At 34.2% G+C, this 13,996-nt stretch overlaps 2 protein-coding genes across 5 annotated transcripts in view; one reads left to right on the top strand and one right to left on the bottom strand.

Moving 5' to 3' along the window:
• CFAP36 (cilia and flagella associated protein 36) overlaps window positions 1–954 on the top strand; it is a 30,098-nt gene extending 29,144 nt beyond the window's left edge. For all 3 annotated transcript variants that reach the window (XM_065929259.1, XM_065929258.1, XM_065929257.1), the window contains exons 9-10: window positions 133–306; window positions 787–954. In XM_065929259.1, coding sequence (XP_065785331.1) covers window positions 133–306; window positions 787–888 — 276 coding nt within the window. In that variant the 3' untranslated portion in view covers window positions 889–954. The remainder of the gene's footprint in view (window positions 1–132; window positions 307–786) is intronic.
• A 1,216-nt stretch (window positions 955–2,170) lies between these two features.
• The window catches only part of PPP4R3B (protein phosphatase 4 regulatory subunit 3B), a 51,390-nt gene continuing 39,564 nt past the window's right edge, over window positions 2,171–13,996 (bottom strand). Inside the window, exons 13-16 of one of the 2 annotated variants that reach the window (XM_065929248.1) lie at window positions 13,042–13,181; window positions 12,474–12,658; window positions 10,827–11,029; window positions 2,171–4,696 (exon numbers count right to left, since the gene is read on the bottom strand). In XM_065929248.1, coding sequence (XP_065785320.1) covers window positions 4,601–4,696; window positions 10,827–11,029; window positions 12,474–12,658; window positions 13,042–13,181 — 624 coding nt within the window. In that variant the 3' untranslated portion in view covers window positions 2,171–4,600. The remainder of the gene's footprint in view (window positions 4,697–10,826; window positions 11,030–12,473; window positions 12,659–13,041; window positions 13,182–13,996) is intronic. The other variant, XM_065929249.1, reaches the window with a different exon arrangement.

Raw genomic sequence — 13,996 nt, 5'->3', positions numbered from 1 at the left:
GTAAATGGCCATAGATATCCAGCCTTTGTTATGGTCTTGGACTCAAACTTCTAATTTGATCATTCAGTGGGTATCTGTGCCACTTATTATGCAGTCTTGAATTTAAGTAGTTTCTGCTCTCATTTGACCCAGAATTTATCAACACTTGGAACAGAAGAGCTCCGCCAGCGAGAACACTATCTAAAACAGAAGAGAGATAAGTTGATGGCCATGAGGAAGGACATGAAGACTAAGCAGAATCAAACTTCGGAGCAGAAGCAGAATCAAACTTCGGAGCAGAAGGGAAAACCTGCTAGGGAGGTGGAGGTATGACCAGCTCTAGTATGTGAAACTTTGCACACCTGTGGGTGGGGTTCTTGGAGTATATGCTCTTCAGATGCATTCCTAACAGTCTCCCTGTCAGTGTAGCACTCCTACACTGAGAAAAGTCAGTCTTTCCTCAGCAGTAAAAGGGTTGATAGGATTTTGTGAGGTAGAAATGATAGCAATTTTATGGTTCTTTACTTGCCCTGCTTTGAGCACTGAAGGGTCAGCTGTCTGTTTAACCTAAGCCTTTTGAAATACTTTATCATAGAACAGCATCGGTACCCTAGCCACTACCTCTAAAAGGCTTCCCTAAGAGATTTCTACAAAGAAGAAATTTAGGGAACTCAGCCCATGTGTGGCTTTTTTTTCTTTAGTTCACTGAATGCTCTATTTGTTCAAGGCAGTATGCTAGGAATTTTAGACAAATGAACCCGTCTTCTGCTGTAGCCAATATTTTTCTTTTGTTTTTGTTTTTCTAAGGAAATGACAGAGAAACCAGAAATGACAGCAGAGGAGAAGCAAACATTACTAAAGAGGAGATTGCTTGCAGAGAAACTTAAAGAAGAAGTTATTAATAAGTAAATTTAAGAACAATTTAGCGAGCAGTTCAAAATTTCTTAAAAATAAATTATTTAATCCTTAAACTGAGCCTGTTTAGTTTCAGAGACTTGTGTTTATAAATGCAAAGATAAGCTGCTTACTTTTATTAAACTCTTCAGGTGTAGGGCAGTGGGAAGTTACTTATGTGGACCAGTTCAATACAAATTTCTGAATAATAACCTCTTGTGGAGAGAAGGTATAGAAAGCTAAGGGATAGTGCATTCATTCATTTATTTATTGTTTGTGCTAATAAGCATTGTGCTGCATGCTAAGGATGCAGTGATCAAGTAGATCAGCAGGGTCCCTGCTTTCATGTGGCCAGTGTTAGATGGGAAGAGTGCAGTGTTATAAACAGGATCCTGCAGACAATGAGAAGAGAAAGTTAGCATATGGAATTGGAGATAGGTGGGGTACTGATTTGCAAGGCTTGTAGGAATGTGAGAGTTTTAAAGATTTTATAATGGCAGTGGGAAGTCATGGAAATTTTAAAGCAGGGAAGTTTCATGATCAAAATGTCCATTTAAAAAAGATGTGTAGTTGCTGTGTGGTGATTGGGTGAGTTTAAGAGTAGGTGTGGGTGAACAGGTATAGGGTAATCAATATAATGCAATAGTGGTTCTCTGGGGCAGAATTTAGCACCCTACATTGAGACAGGAGCAAATAGGACTTCAAAAATAGATGTGGGGGATGTTCAAAATATCCAGTTACACTTTTTAGAAAAGCAACATTAAAACAGATAAAGGAACAATTGCTTGAGCCTCTTTGAGGGGGAATTCTGCCATGGGTATACACAGTCTTCTGTGTTTGAAGTGATCCGGGGGTGGTGTGTAGTCCATTTGCTAAAACGTTATCACAAAATAGTAGGAGAAACCTTCCTTTCAGAAACTCTGTTTTGTGTCATCCATAAGCACCTTTTCTGGTTACAGGCCACTCCCAAGGTTTAATTTATAATTCCATTTTATCTCCTTATATCTATAGTTATAAGCTTTTAAAAAGGGATTCTAACACTTCCCTGGTGGTCCACTGGAAAGACTCCACGCTTCCAATGCAGGGGGTGTGGTTTCCATCCCAGGTCAGGGAACAAAGTAAAATCCCACACGCCCAAAGGCATGGCAAAAAAAACAACAAAACACCCAAAACGGGATACTGAAATTACCTTAGTTCCAACCTTCAACATGCAGAGAAAACCCAGCCTTACTTTATATTTGTCACATTTTCATCGCTTACATGGACAAGTGGAAAACTAGTGATTGAAACACAGAAATTTATTTCATGAAGCTTTTTATTAAAAATAGGTTTTATATTGCATACATGTTTACAGATAACTATTTTAAGAGAACCTCAGGCATACAAATGTGGGCTGTGGCTTGCTTCACTGAGTGAAGATAAAGATAAAAAATCTTGATCTGTCTGCCTGAGGGTAGTCATTTGGGACAGCAGCTAACATATGTCATCTAAGTTATTCTTTCAAGGGATATTTCTAAGTCTTGCTCTCATTTCACTGTGGCTGAGCATATGTACCATGGAAAGTATTTTTCTGTAATTCAACAAAATATTCACAGTTATGCTTTAAAAAAAGGTTCCTGTGATAATGCTGCTTCACATTTCACCTGTGGCAGTTCAGAAAGAAAAACTTACTAAAAAGATAAAGATAAGACTTCCTGCTGGAACTCAAAGTTACTAGGAAGAGCCAAAAGTAGAAAGGGAAATGTTTTAAGGCTGGGCTTCTTAGGTTCTAAGAGGAAATTTAATAAGAAAGAAGAAGAGGGAAGGGGCTTGATAAAACTTGCTTGAAAGGGAATGTTTTCCTGTAGTAACTTTACTGATCTTTGTTTAAGTTGTCCTGAGTCACTTCATTGTTATGAGGTGGTAAGTTTCCATTATATGCACCTTTAATGAAAGAGGAGCTACTGCCCCCATGCTGTGATCCTTTGGTGCTAGGACTTTAGGACCCAAGGCATACCTTCTCTTAGTATCAGCGATATTTAATGTGAGGTTGGCCATTGTTTATTTAGAATTCTTTCATTCAGATTGGTGCTATGACACAGTGGTCTATAATAAATATCTATGGAAAACATACTGGCTTTTAAAAAATACATGGACATAACTCAAAATGGAATTTACTTATATTTACAACAAATCAAACAAAAGCAACAACCATAGAATTACAGGGTCACATTTTAATTCCTGAATTTTACAGGTCAGCATTAATATCACCACATGTATACAAATGGTGTAAAACAAGTACAGTGGTATTTTTAATACAAAATAAACATCTGTTTTATGGAAAAACTATACTTCATATCTACACAACAGCCCATCCTCCAAACAATAGCCAAAATTAAAATTAACTACAAAATCTCCAAAACAGGGGAAACTGCTTCAGTTTAAGCTATTCCAGGAAAAATGGACCCATAACACATTACAAGGGTGATCTGAAGACTGTAGCTGGAATTACTAATTTTAGTCTCCTCCCCCCCCAATGTATTATAGTTTGGGGGATGTTTTTCTCACTTCAGCATGATCTCAGATCAGCAAACTAACATTAAAATATTTAGTTAACTCACTGTTCTAAAAATAAAACCTCTTAACTGTTTGCCTCAGTTTATTATTTTAAATTCATTTTCGTACATGGAATGTGCTTTTATTCTTTAAAAAAAAAAAAGCAGCTTTCATATTACACCCTTTTATATGGAAAAGCTTCAGGTGCTGCATACTGACTGACACTGAAGTAACTTCTTGGACCAAAATGACCTGTAGGTATTAAATGCCACTTAATTCAGCACTATTCTTTGTATGTTAGTCTTTATAAATTACACCTTAAAACTTGCCTGCAGCTTTGCAGAGAAAACTTTACTAATGAAGTAGAAAGTGACATTAAAGTATCTTCCACAAAAGATTGTACTGGTAGACAGCTGAAAACGTTCTGTTTAATATACTCCCGTTTCTAGAGAAAACCACTTTGGAATACTACTGTACTGATTCTTGGCATGTGTTATCTCTAAAAGTGCTGATTTTAAAGTTATAGTAACAAAACCGTCCATTTTTAATCCAGTTTTCATCAAAATACACACTGAAATTTCCTGATGGAGAAAACTCAACATGTGCTGTATGTAACACGGGGTGTTATTTCCCTCCAACTACCAATAAGGGTGAATTTCTGTTAGATCTTCAAAGAAATGGTCCCAACTGCTTAACTTCATTTTTTAATGATAGTTGAATGTTTTCCATAAAAGTGAGAGGCAACTGATTAAAAGGACAACATGGCCAGCACCATTATACAAGTAATGTTGTTGGGTTTGCAACTGAAGTTTTGTAACTGTTTCTAGATCAGAAACCCCCCTGGAGCAACCCTGCATTAATAATACCTTACCAATGTTATCCCTTCCCTAAACCATCCCCAAACCTGAGAGTTTCCTTGCTGAGAAGCTACCTCCCAGGTTACTTTTTTTTTTTTAACATCCTGAAGGGCAAATCTCTTAATTACTAGCAAGCGATCAAGTTCCTGGGAAGCCTGTTTTTGTGTTTTTTTTTTACAGAACTAAACTCTCCAAGCTGATATACTGAGTGTCTTTTGCTATTCCTTGTATACTTATAAGTTCAAGTGAGAAAGCTTTCTGATTCAGATTTTCAGCTCATTGAACAGTTGCAGCATTTTTGTTCAACCACATGTTGAGGTCCCCCAGTAAATATTTTATGAGCCAAGACGAGGTCTTTTCCTGGGAGATGTTTCTTCCTCTTCCTCTTCCTCTTCATCATCTGGATAATCCACTAAACCAACCAAACTTCCCTAGTGAAGAATAAAAAAAAATTTTTAACATATGTAACTAAAAATCAGTTTTCTAAACTAATCACATATTATTATATCTGAAACAGATTATTTCAGAGTTTGATAAAGGAACTGCTTGATGATATGAGTACTCAGTAAGTACAATTGGTGGTATTCTTAAATTACCCTCAACTCCTTTACTTGGCTCAGGATAATCCAGCAAAATTTCACTGTGGAAAATAACTATCTCCAAACAGCAGGACTCACAAAGAATCATGACATTTGGAGCTGCAAAGACCTTGGAGGTAAACTAGTTCACATCTCTAATCTTAAACTAGAGAGGATAGCCAGCCAGTGACAAGGAGTCTCCTGTTAGTCTCTGTTCCTCATGTATGTATTTCATCACTAAGTACACATCATTGTTTTTGTTCTGCTTTTGAAAAATATTTTTAAATGGCTGACATAATAAACACATGAAATGGTTTCTAAAAACTAATGACTAAAAAAATTGAGGGCTAGCTCTCTCTATCCAAAAGAAAAGGATGCGGTTTTTTCAGGTGTTGAATCTTTCATGAGTAATGGACCCCTTTGAAAATTCTATTAAAGCTCTGGATACTTTACCCAGAAAATTATATGTCCTCAGGTATGCATTAATATGAGCCAATCCCATGAAATTTATACACTACATCTAGTTCAAACCCTTAAGATCTCTATAGGATAAGCAAATACAATAGAAGTCAAGTCATATTTCAAACCTAAGTAGCTTCATACCTAAAGAATCTAAGCATCTGGCATTAACACTTTACCAGAATATAATTGAAGCACTTCAATATTAATCAACACAGGGCTGTGAGCAGCTAGAAGCAGTTATCAGAAAGTCTGTGAACCAGATAAAACTTACGTAAGTGAGCATCTTTCTGCTTCTTTCTCAGGTTGATAACACACATATCTTAATTTGGATAAGCAAGAAGCAGTGTGGCTAAATTTAAAACTTATAAAGCCCTTGGTACAGTGCTTGGTATGTAGTTACTATTTGCTAATTGATTAACTACTATTACCATAATCATTATTATTTGGTTTCTAGTCAAACAAGCTGGACGAGTGGAGGTAAGAGGTAGAAGACATAATTACAGTACAAAAGGCACCAGTCTGATAGTCACAGGAATGACAGCAAATGAAAGTTTTAATTCTGCTTTTAATCCTATATATCACAAGGTACACACATTTCAGTTCCAAAAGGTTAACAATTAAAAATAATTTTTGGCATAAGATCAATAAATATTGTCTGAAACACTCAGCTACACAATTTTTCAAAATTTTATCTATATTATCTATACATATACACACCATAAACTCATTATACATTTAAAAATGATGTTTAGCATACAGAAAGGCTAAAAATACAAAATAAGAAATATTGGAAGTAAAAGGAGTATAAATCCACAGATGCATACTGTGAAGAATTTGATTGACTTTTCATATACAACTATAAATGTTGTTTTTAAATAAATATCAGCTTTTGATGTTAGTAAACAAAATTCTATATCATTCTTTTAAACTCTAGTATCCCATGGTACAGATACATCACCAAAGTTAAATTCCTTCTTGGATTGCTTTCCCAGGGATTATACTCTCTTTAAAATTTTTTGTTTCTGACAACATATAACAAAGACCAAAAAGGAAACGAGAAAACAGGAGAGGAAAGATGTCAAGGCATTTTTGGAAAAAGAAATCAGGGAGGCAAAACAACTCTTTTTTAATGGAGAACAGAGTCAATAAAGCATTTTCAGGAGAATATAGACATGAGAAGGAGGCAAACTGATCTGTCTTAACCCCAGCAAGCAGGAAGAAAGACCAAAATGCTAGGGAGAGCAGGGAAGACACTTAATGGTGGAGTCAGTGACACAGACACCCGAGTCCTCCATTCTGTAATTCATTCCCCTGCTGCATGCCCACCCCACCAGGAGATTCCAGCTCACCCACCAACAACAACCGTAAGGAAGAGGAACCACAAAGGTTCTGCATTTCGGGACTTTTGGACACAGTGAAGGGCAGGCAGGATAAGGTGCCAGGGTGAAAAGGGACAAATAAATCTGTCTACGTAAACCTGTCTTAAATGAAATCAGAATGTCTTCTAATACCATATACAAAAATAAACTTGAAATGGATTAAAGACCTGAATCCAAGGCCAAATACTATAAAACTCCTTGATAAAAACAAAGGCAGAAGACTCTATGACATTATTTTTTTGGATCAGTTTCCTAAAACAAAGCAAAAATAGACAAATGGGACCTAATTAAACTTGCAAAGATGAAAAAACAACTTAATGAATGGGAGAAAATATTTGTAAATGATATGACCAGTAAGGGGTTAAAATTAAAAATTAATAAACTGTTCAAGTCAACATAAAAAAAAAACCCTATTAAAAACTGGGCAGAAAATCTAAATAGACACTTCCTCAAAGAAGACATACAGATGGCCAACAGGCACATGAAAAGATGCTCAGTGTTGCTAATTATTAGAGAAATGCAAATCAAAACTATAACGAGGTATTACCTCCTCTGGTCAGAACGGCCATCATCAAAAAAAGTCTACACATAATAAATGCTGGAGAGGGCGTGGAGAAAAAGGAACTTGCTTACGGTACTGGTGGTAATGTAAACTGGTGCAGTCACTATGGAGAACAGTGCGGAGGGATTCCTTAAAAAACCAGAGTTACCATGTGATACAGTAATCTCACTCCTGGGCATATATTCTGACAAACTATAATTCAAAAAGATCCTTGCACCCCAATGTTCAGAGCAGCACAATTTACAATAGGCAAGACATGGAAGCAACCTAAGTATTCATCAATGGATGACTGGATAAAGAAGATGTGGTTATACATACACAGTGGTATATTAATCAGCTATGAAAAAGAATGAAATAATGCCATTTGCAGCAACATGGATAGACCTAGAGATTATCATATGAAGTAAATCAGAAAAACAAACATGTTATTGCTTATACATGGAATCTAGAAAGAACAATATAAATGAACTTATTTAAAAACAGAAACAGACTCACAGACATAGAAAAGAAAATTGATTACCAAAGGGGAAAGGGAGGAGGGAGAGGATAAATTAGGAGTAAATTAGGAGTTTGGGATTAACATATACACAATACCATATGTAAAACAGATAACCAAGAAGGACCTGCTGTATAGCACAGGGAGTATATTCAATATCTTGTAATAACCTATAATGGAAAACAATCTAAAAAAGAACTTATCTATCTCTGAATCAATTTTCTGGACACCTGAAAAACAATGATGGTGAAAATGGTTAAAGGACCATTGGTGATAAAGAACCTGCCTTCACTTAGAAATGTGGTCAGTTTCTTGAAAAAAGGTTGAGAGCCAATATAACTAGTGCTTTACTCTGTGAGCTCCTATATTGCTTAATATCAAATTTTTGTGATAGTCTTGAGTGACTGAACAATTAATTTGTTTTCCAAGAACAACTGCTATTTTTATACCTGTTCCCCCAAAAAGTGTAGATCAAATGTATTTGGCAATCTGCTGTTAGTGTCATAAGGGTGAAATAAGCATTTGTGTGTTTGCACTTGATTTTGCTTATTCATAAATAAAAAATTATCTAGAAGGATAATAAACTGAAAACTCAGGGAGACAACCAAGCAAATAGAACCATTAAAAAAAATGAGTAAAAGGAGAGAAAAATTATGAATATTATAAGATAAATTAATAAGGCACAATATCCAAACAGAAAGCTATAGTGAAAGAATATAAAGTGTCCCCAAACTAAAGGTCATGACTTTTAATTGAGACAGCCCAAAGTATTTCATTTTTAAGTTACAGAATACAGGGATAAAACTCTAAATGCTTCCAAGAAAGACAAATTAAATTCACACACAAAGAATTAGGAATAAGAATGTCTCTGGATTTCTTGGCAGCAATAACTTCAAATTTTTGGAGGAAAAATTTCTAATTTGGTTCCTTCTACATTCAGTTAAACTGTCAGTCAAATATGGGGATACAATAATGACATCTTCCTACATGCCAGGTCTTATACTTTCTCTCATGAAATCCTTTTCTCAGGAAAGAGAGAGGGTATGCTCCAATAAAATGAAATGGAAAATCAAGAAAGAACAGAGACTCGAGATCTAGGAAACAGTCAATGTAAGAAAAAAAGAAAGGCAAAGGAAGTGTTAGGGTGATGGCAGAATGGCCTTAAGACAACGGCTATGCAGCGAGTCCAGAGAGCAAGCGATTCCGGCTGGGGCAAGATGGCGATCTTCAAGAGAGACACCTCCAAGGAACAGACTATGTGGAAACTAACTTGAGAGGTACTGAAAGAATGAGTGAGAGGCATGTAACTGTTGCAACAAACGAAAAAATGGTGGCAATTATTTAAAAAAAAAGTTACAAAGCAAAATATACTATAGAAAAAAAGAGCAGGAAAAAATTAATGAATAAAAATATTTACATTGTTATAGCTATAAGATTATCAAATATTGTTTTCACCAAAAATTGTGATACAGGGAGTAATAAGGGTGAGGATGTGGTAAGGAGTGGTAAAACAATATGTCAGTATTAGCATACTGTTTAGAAATAGAAGAAACAGGTATTAACAGAAGAGATCCAAGCTTTCTCTGTGGAGAGGAAAAGAGGACTGTTTTTTCCCCCCATAATTTTAATACTATTTGCCTTTTAAAAGCAAGTATATATATTATTTTGACTTTAAAAAAAAGCTAGTATATATTGAGTTGTGTCAAATAGTGTTCTAAGCTCTTTACCTTTATTAAATAATTTAATTTTCACAACAAACTGATAAAGGAGGTACTGATTTATTCCTATTTAAAATGAGAAAACTAAAGCCTGGAGAGATTAAACAGCTAAAAAGAGGCAGAGTCAAGATCTGAACCCAAACAATATAATATTCTTAATATAGTGTCACAATATTACACTAAATTATCCTATCAAAAAAATGAAAACTTAAAAATTCTTGTTCCATAACATAAACTGTGTTTTACAAAACAGAAGAATCCCATTGAAAATACTATTTCTGTAATAATTAGTCAAGAACCCACCTTGCTACAAATACTTAAGAAAGATTCTACATTTTTGTAAAAAAAAAAAAAAAATTAAAATAAACTCAGACTTGTGTTTTATGTTTAAAACAAGCTTGACTTCGGTTAGGTTTTTGACTATGGCCTTCTCTTGTCCTTCTACCCTTATACTAAAGTTGTCCTGTATTTATGCCTTTTCATTTTTAAGCCACTCCTTTTTGGGGAAAAGGATATTTTACATATAATGATACTGTAAAGGAAATCAAAACATTTTATATACAATTTAAACTATTTTACATAAAAAAGGTAACCACTGGGAAATACATTTGCTCTGTGAATGACAAACAGGTTATTAATAATATTCTTAAAGATTCACTCACTAAAACAACAAACCAATTTTTAAAAAGGCAAGACTGAATAGACAATAAACAGAAGAACAAGTCAAAAGAGATAATATTCAACTTCACTAGTAACAAAAGATACAACTGGGGAATGAGATATATTAATACTGTTTCCACTACTGAGTGAGTAAAGATTAAAAATCATTATAATAACACTGCCAAAGTGGCAGTGAGCGAAGCACACTTATACAATGCTTATGGTAACTAACTGGTATAGCCTTTCTGGAGAGGAATTTGACAATATGTTCAAAAACATTTTTACTCATCTATCCAAGAAAATAATTTAAAATGCAACAGCAGCAGTAGTCAGTGAAATATCAGAATCAACTTATGTGCTCCAAAGTACTGGTGGGGGGAGGGGATGCTTACAAATACTATGATACAGCTAAATAAAACGAAATTCTAGTCATCAACAATGTTTTAGTAACATAGAAAAATTCTTATAACAAATAGAAGCAGGATACAAAACTGTGCTTATACAAAGAGCATAATTGTGTCAGATAAACCCGCACACCTAAAGAACAATCAGTCAGATGTTAGCAGTCATTTTCTTATGACAATGTGTGCAACTTTTTATCTTCTTTGAAATTATTTTTATTATCCAATTTTTCTTCAGGAAACATGAAATAATTTTACAGATGAAAACAGCAAAGTTTGTTTGTGTGTAGGGCAGTTTCACATACCTTGGTGGCTGTTACAGATGTGGCCAAGTTTGTAGTTTTGGAAGAGGATCCATTAGAACTTGCTGGTGGTGTCTGAGCCACTACAGATTTGCTGTTTGTACTGTTTGTCCCATTAGCAGCACTGGTGGAGTGGGAGAAAGTAAATTTGAAGCCACCAGAAGATGTCCTTTTCGGAAGGTTTTCCTTATCTTCACTTTCCTTTGCTAAAGGAAACATAAATATTTGAATCTTTGTTGGTAAATACTGCCAAGTCAAAGCATCTGAAAAGAACAATAATTTAAAACTTTTGCTTTTTTGTAAGAACTAAGAGGGCAGAGCATGATGAGTACAGTGATATGTCTTCATTAGCTGTCATCTTAGAAATCCCAGGTTTAGAAAGAACCTTAAGAATCAGGTAACTGATCAGCCACCCTACCCTAGAATTCTCCACTGCTCTATCTAGGACCCTTCCAAGATCTCACTTGCTGTCTCTCTCTCTTTTTTAATTGTCTCTCTAAAGCGTCCACTCACTGATTCTACACTTTCATACTCATGAAAACCTAATAATCCCTCTCGCAAGTCAATAATGTTCCAAATGCCTAAAGAAAATGATTATGATCATGCTTATTTAGTTTCTGAATATTCCAGGTTCCTTTATCTGTTTCCTTTATGACAAGGGTGTCTACTATCTTTTAACATCTGGCTCATACTATTTTTATATATGATTCTTAACTGTATGCAGTACTTCAGGTATTGCCTCACTGCCTCTTTTGACAGTAGTCAGGGCAGTGGGTGTAATGAGTAAAAACAGAATTTGGCTACCAAAAGGAACCTGTTTCTTAGGACATTTTCACAGGTTATTTGCTCCTCGAGGCTGAAGTAAACAGAACTTACGGCAGTAGTGAGGAGAAAATGAGTGAGGCTGGTAACAAGAGTTTCAAGGAAAATGTAGTAAGAAATTCATGAAACACTAACTTGTGAGAAATGCAAACTTACATAAAGTCTAGGAAGTGCTTTTGCCCTTCAAGATAAAAATTTTTTTGAAACATTTAAATGATATATACAGTATGGTACTCTGCAATGGTGGTAATTGCTCAAGTCACAGAATTAAAAGTGATTGCTTCTTTTGAAAAACACTAGTAAGATCTTAGTTTTACAGACAAGTTAAACATATTTGAAAGACAGGAAATTTTACTATTACTTTTCCTCTTGACATTTTATCTTTATGAAAGCTTTATTAACAATTAAAAAATTTCAAAGAGTAAAGTACTTCTTTCTTTAAGCTTAGTTTCCTCACCTGTAAATGACAGAGTGCATTGGAAAGTTTCTATGGATATCTGTGATCTCTATCATTATTGGAGACTTCAGTATAAAAATAAAGCCATAACTGTTCACAGAAGGCAAAGTATAAACAGACAATGCAATTTCTAAATAGCAAATGAAGAGCATCACAAAAGAGCAAGTTTCAAGAAAAATATTTTAAACATGAGAAATATTTTGAAAAATCAGATTTTAAAAAAGTGATAATTTTATTTTAAAAGGTTTTTATTTAGCATAAAATTCATGTCTTTCATGCTTTATAAACTGTGATCACAACCTCACAAGCAACTATATAATTCCTATACTAAATAAGAGAATGAGCTAATCAAAAATTCAACACTTTAATACCTTTTTTAGTCTCCATGAATTTTTCATAACTATCTGGAAAATCATCTTCTGTCTTAGATTTTTCCACTGGTGCCACAACTGTTTTTCCTTCCTCCTCATCATCTTCATTAAACCACATTTCTTCATCCTCTTCCAAGGCCTTTGCATCTCTGCGAAATCTGTTACTACGTAATATAGATGGTACACTGTAAGAAATATATCACAAGTATTGAGTAATGACTTAAAATTCCTGACCAGTTTAAATGAGAATAAATATGTATAACCAAGAGGAGGTGAAATAATTTTAACTGAGTATAACTTATAACCAGTTGTGAAAGAAGATGTAACTAGAGAACACTCCAAGGATGTTTGTACACTAACCTAAAAATTTATCTTGAGTTAAGATATGGAGCAGTAATTTTTTATATAAAGGTTTCAGGGTAGGGAGAACAGCCTACCCTCCTATACAACCCTGTATTTTCTAATGATAGAAAGGAAATTCCTGGGTAAATTTTGTATGTAAGATCAAACTACATATGGCTTTGGACATAATTTTATAGGTTATAAATGTAATATACTTAAAAAATACCTGTTCAGTTTCTGATTTTGTCTGTCTTTTTCTTGCTCATATTTAGTCTTCAATCCTTTGAATGTCTGAACATATTCAATCGATTCAAGTGCTTTATAAAAGTTTTCAACTATATGTGCAGTAAGAGACTTGATATCTTCCTGTATAAGCACAAAATTTGCATTTCAAATATAATACAATACTTGCTAGAAGAAAAACTTAAAAAAAAAATTTTTTTTTATAGTTCCAAAACTGATCGAAATAAAGGTTTTCCAAATCACCTTCCAAAAATAAACGTCCTAGTTTCTTTATACATGAGCCAGGACTCCAAAGAAAACTTGGGAAAAAAAAAAGCAGCAATTCCTTGAAGCCCTCTGGGAGACTATATAGAACATTTGAAACATAAATGTACTTACTTTATGTCACCTATTTATTTTTTGCATTTACATAATAGTACTTTACAACTTAATATAAGCACTTTCACATACAATTTCACTTGACTCTTATAACCATTCTATGAAATAGACTTTATTATCCTTATTTTAAAGAAAGGGAAAATTGAGGCTATGAGAGACTGGATGGCCTGATCAAGAGTGCACACCTAGTTAGAAAGCAGATTTTGAAATTATATTTTCAAAAATCACTGAAGATATTACTTAATGACTCTTTGTTTAACTATCAAAGCAAGATAAGTCTTACTAAAAAATAAACAAGATTCCTCCAACTATATCACATACACATATCTGATAAAATTAACTTGACTTCCTGTGTATTTCCAGTTCTCTAGACCAATAGTAATAAATTCTAAATTCTTAATGAATGATTTTAAGCAATCAGTGCAAATGCATGGTGAAAAGCAGGCTTATTATTAAAAATAGGTTGTGATCCAGGACTAAAGTATACATGCTGTTTCTTTAAAAATAAACTATAATCTGAATTTTCAGAATTTTTAAGTCTTTAAACTAGTTCCCCTGAA

This window comes from Muntiacus reevesi, chromosome 3, assembly GCF_963930625.1.
Source record: "Muntiacus reevesi chromosome 3, mMunRee1.1, whole genome shotgun sequence".
Classification (NCBI taxonomy): domain Eukaryota; kingdom Metazoa; phylum Chordata; class Mammalia; order Artiodactyla; family Cervidae; genus Muntiacus; species Muntiacus reevesi.
Note: the sequence above shows the minus strand (reverse complement) of the source record. Positions and strands in the feature narration are given on the sequence as shown.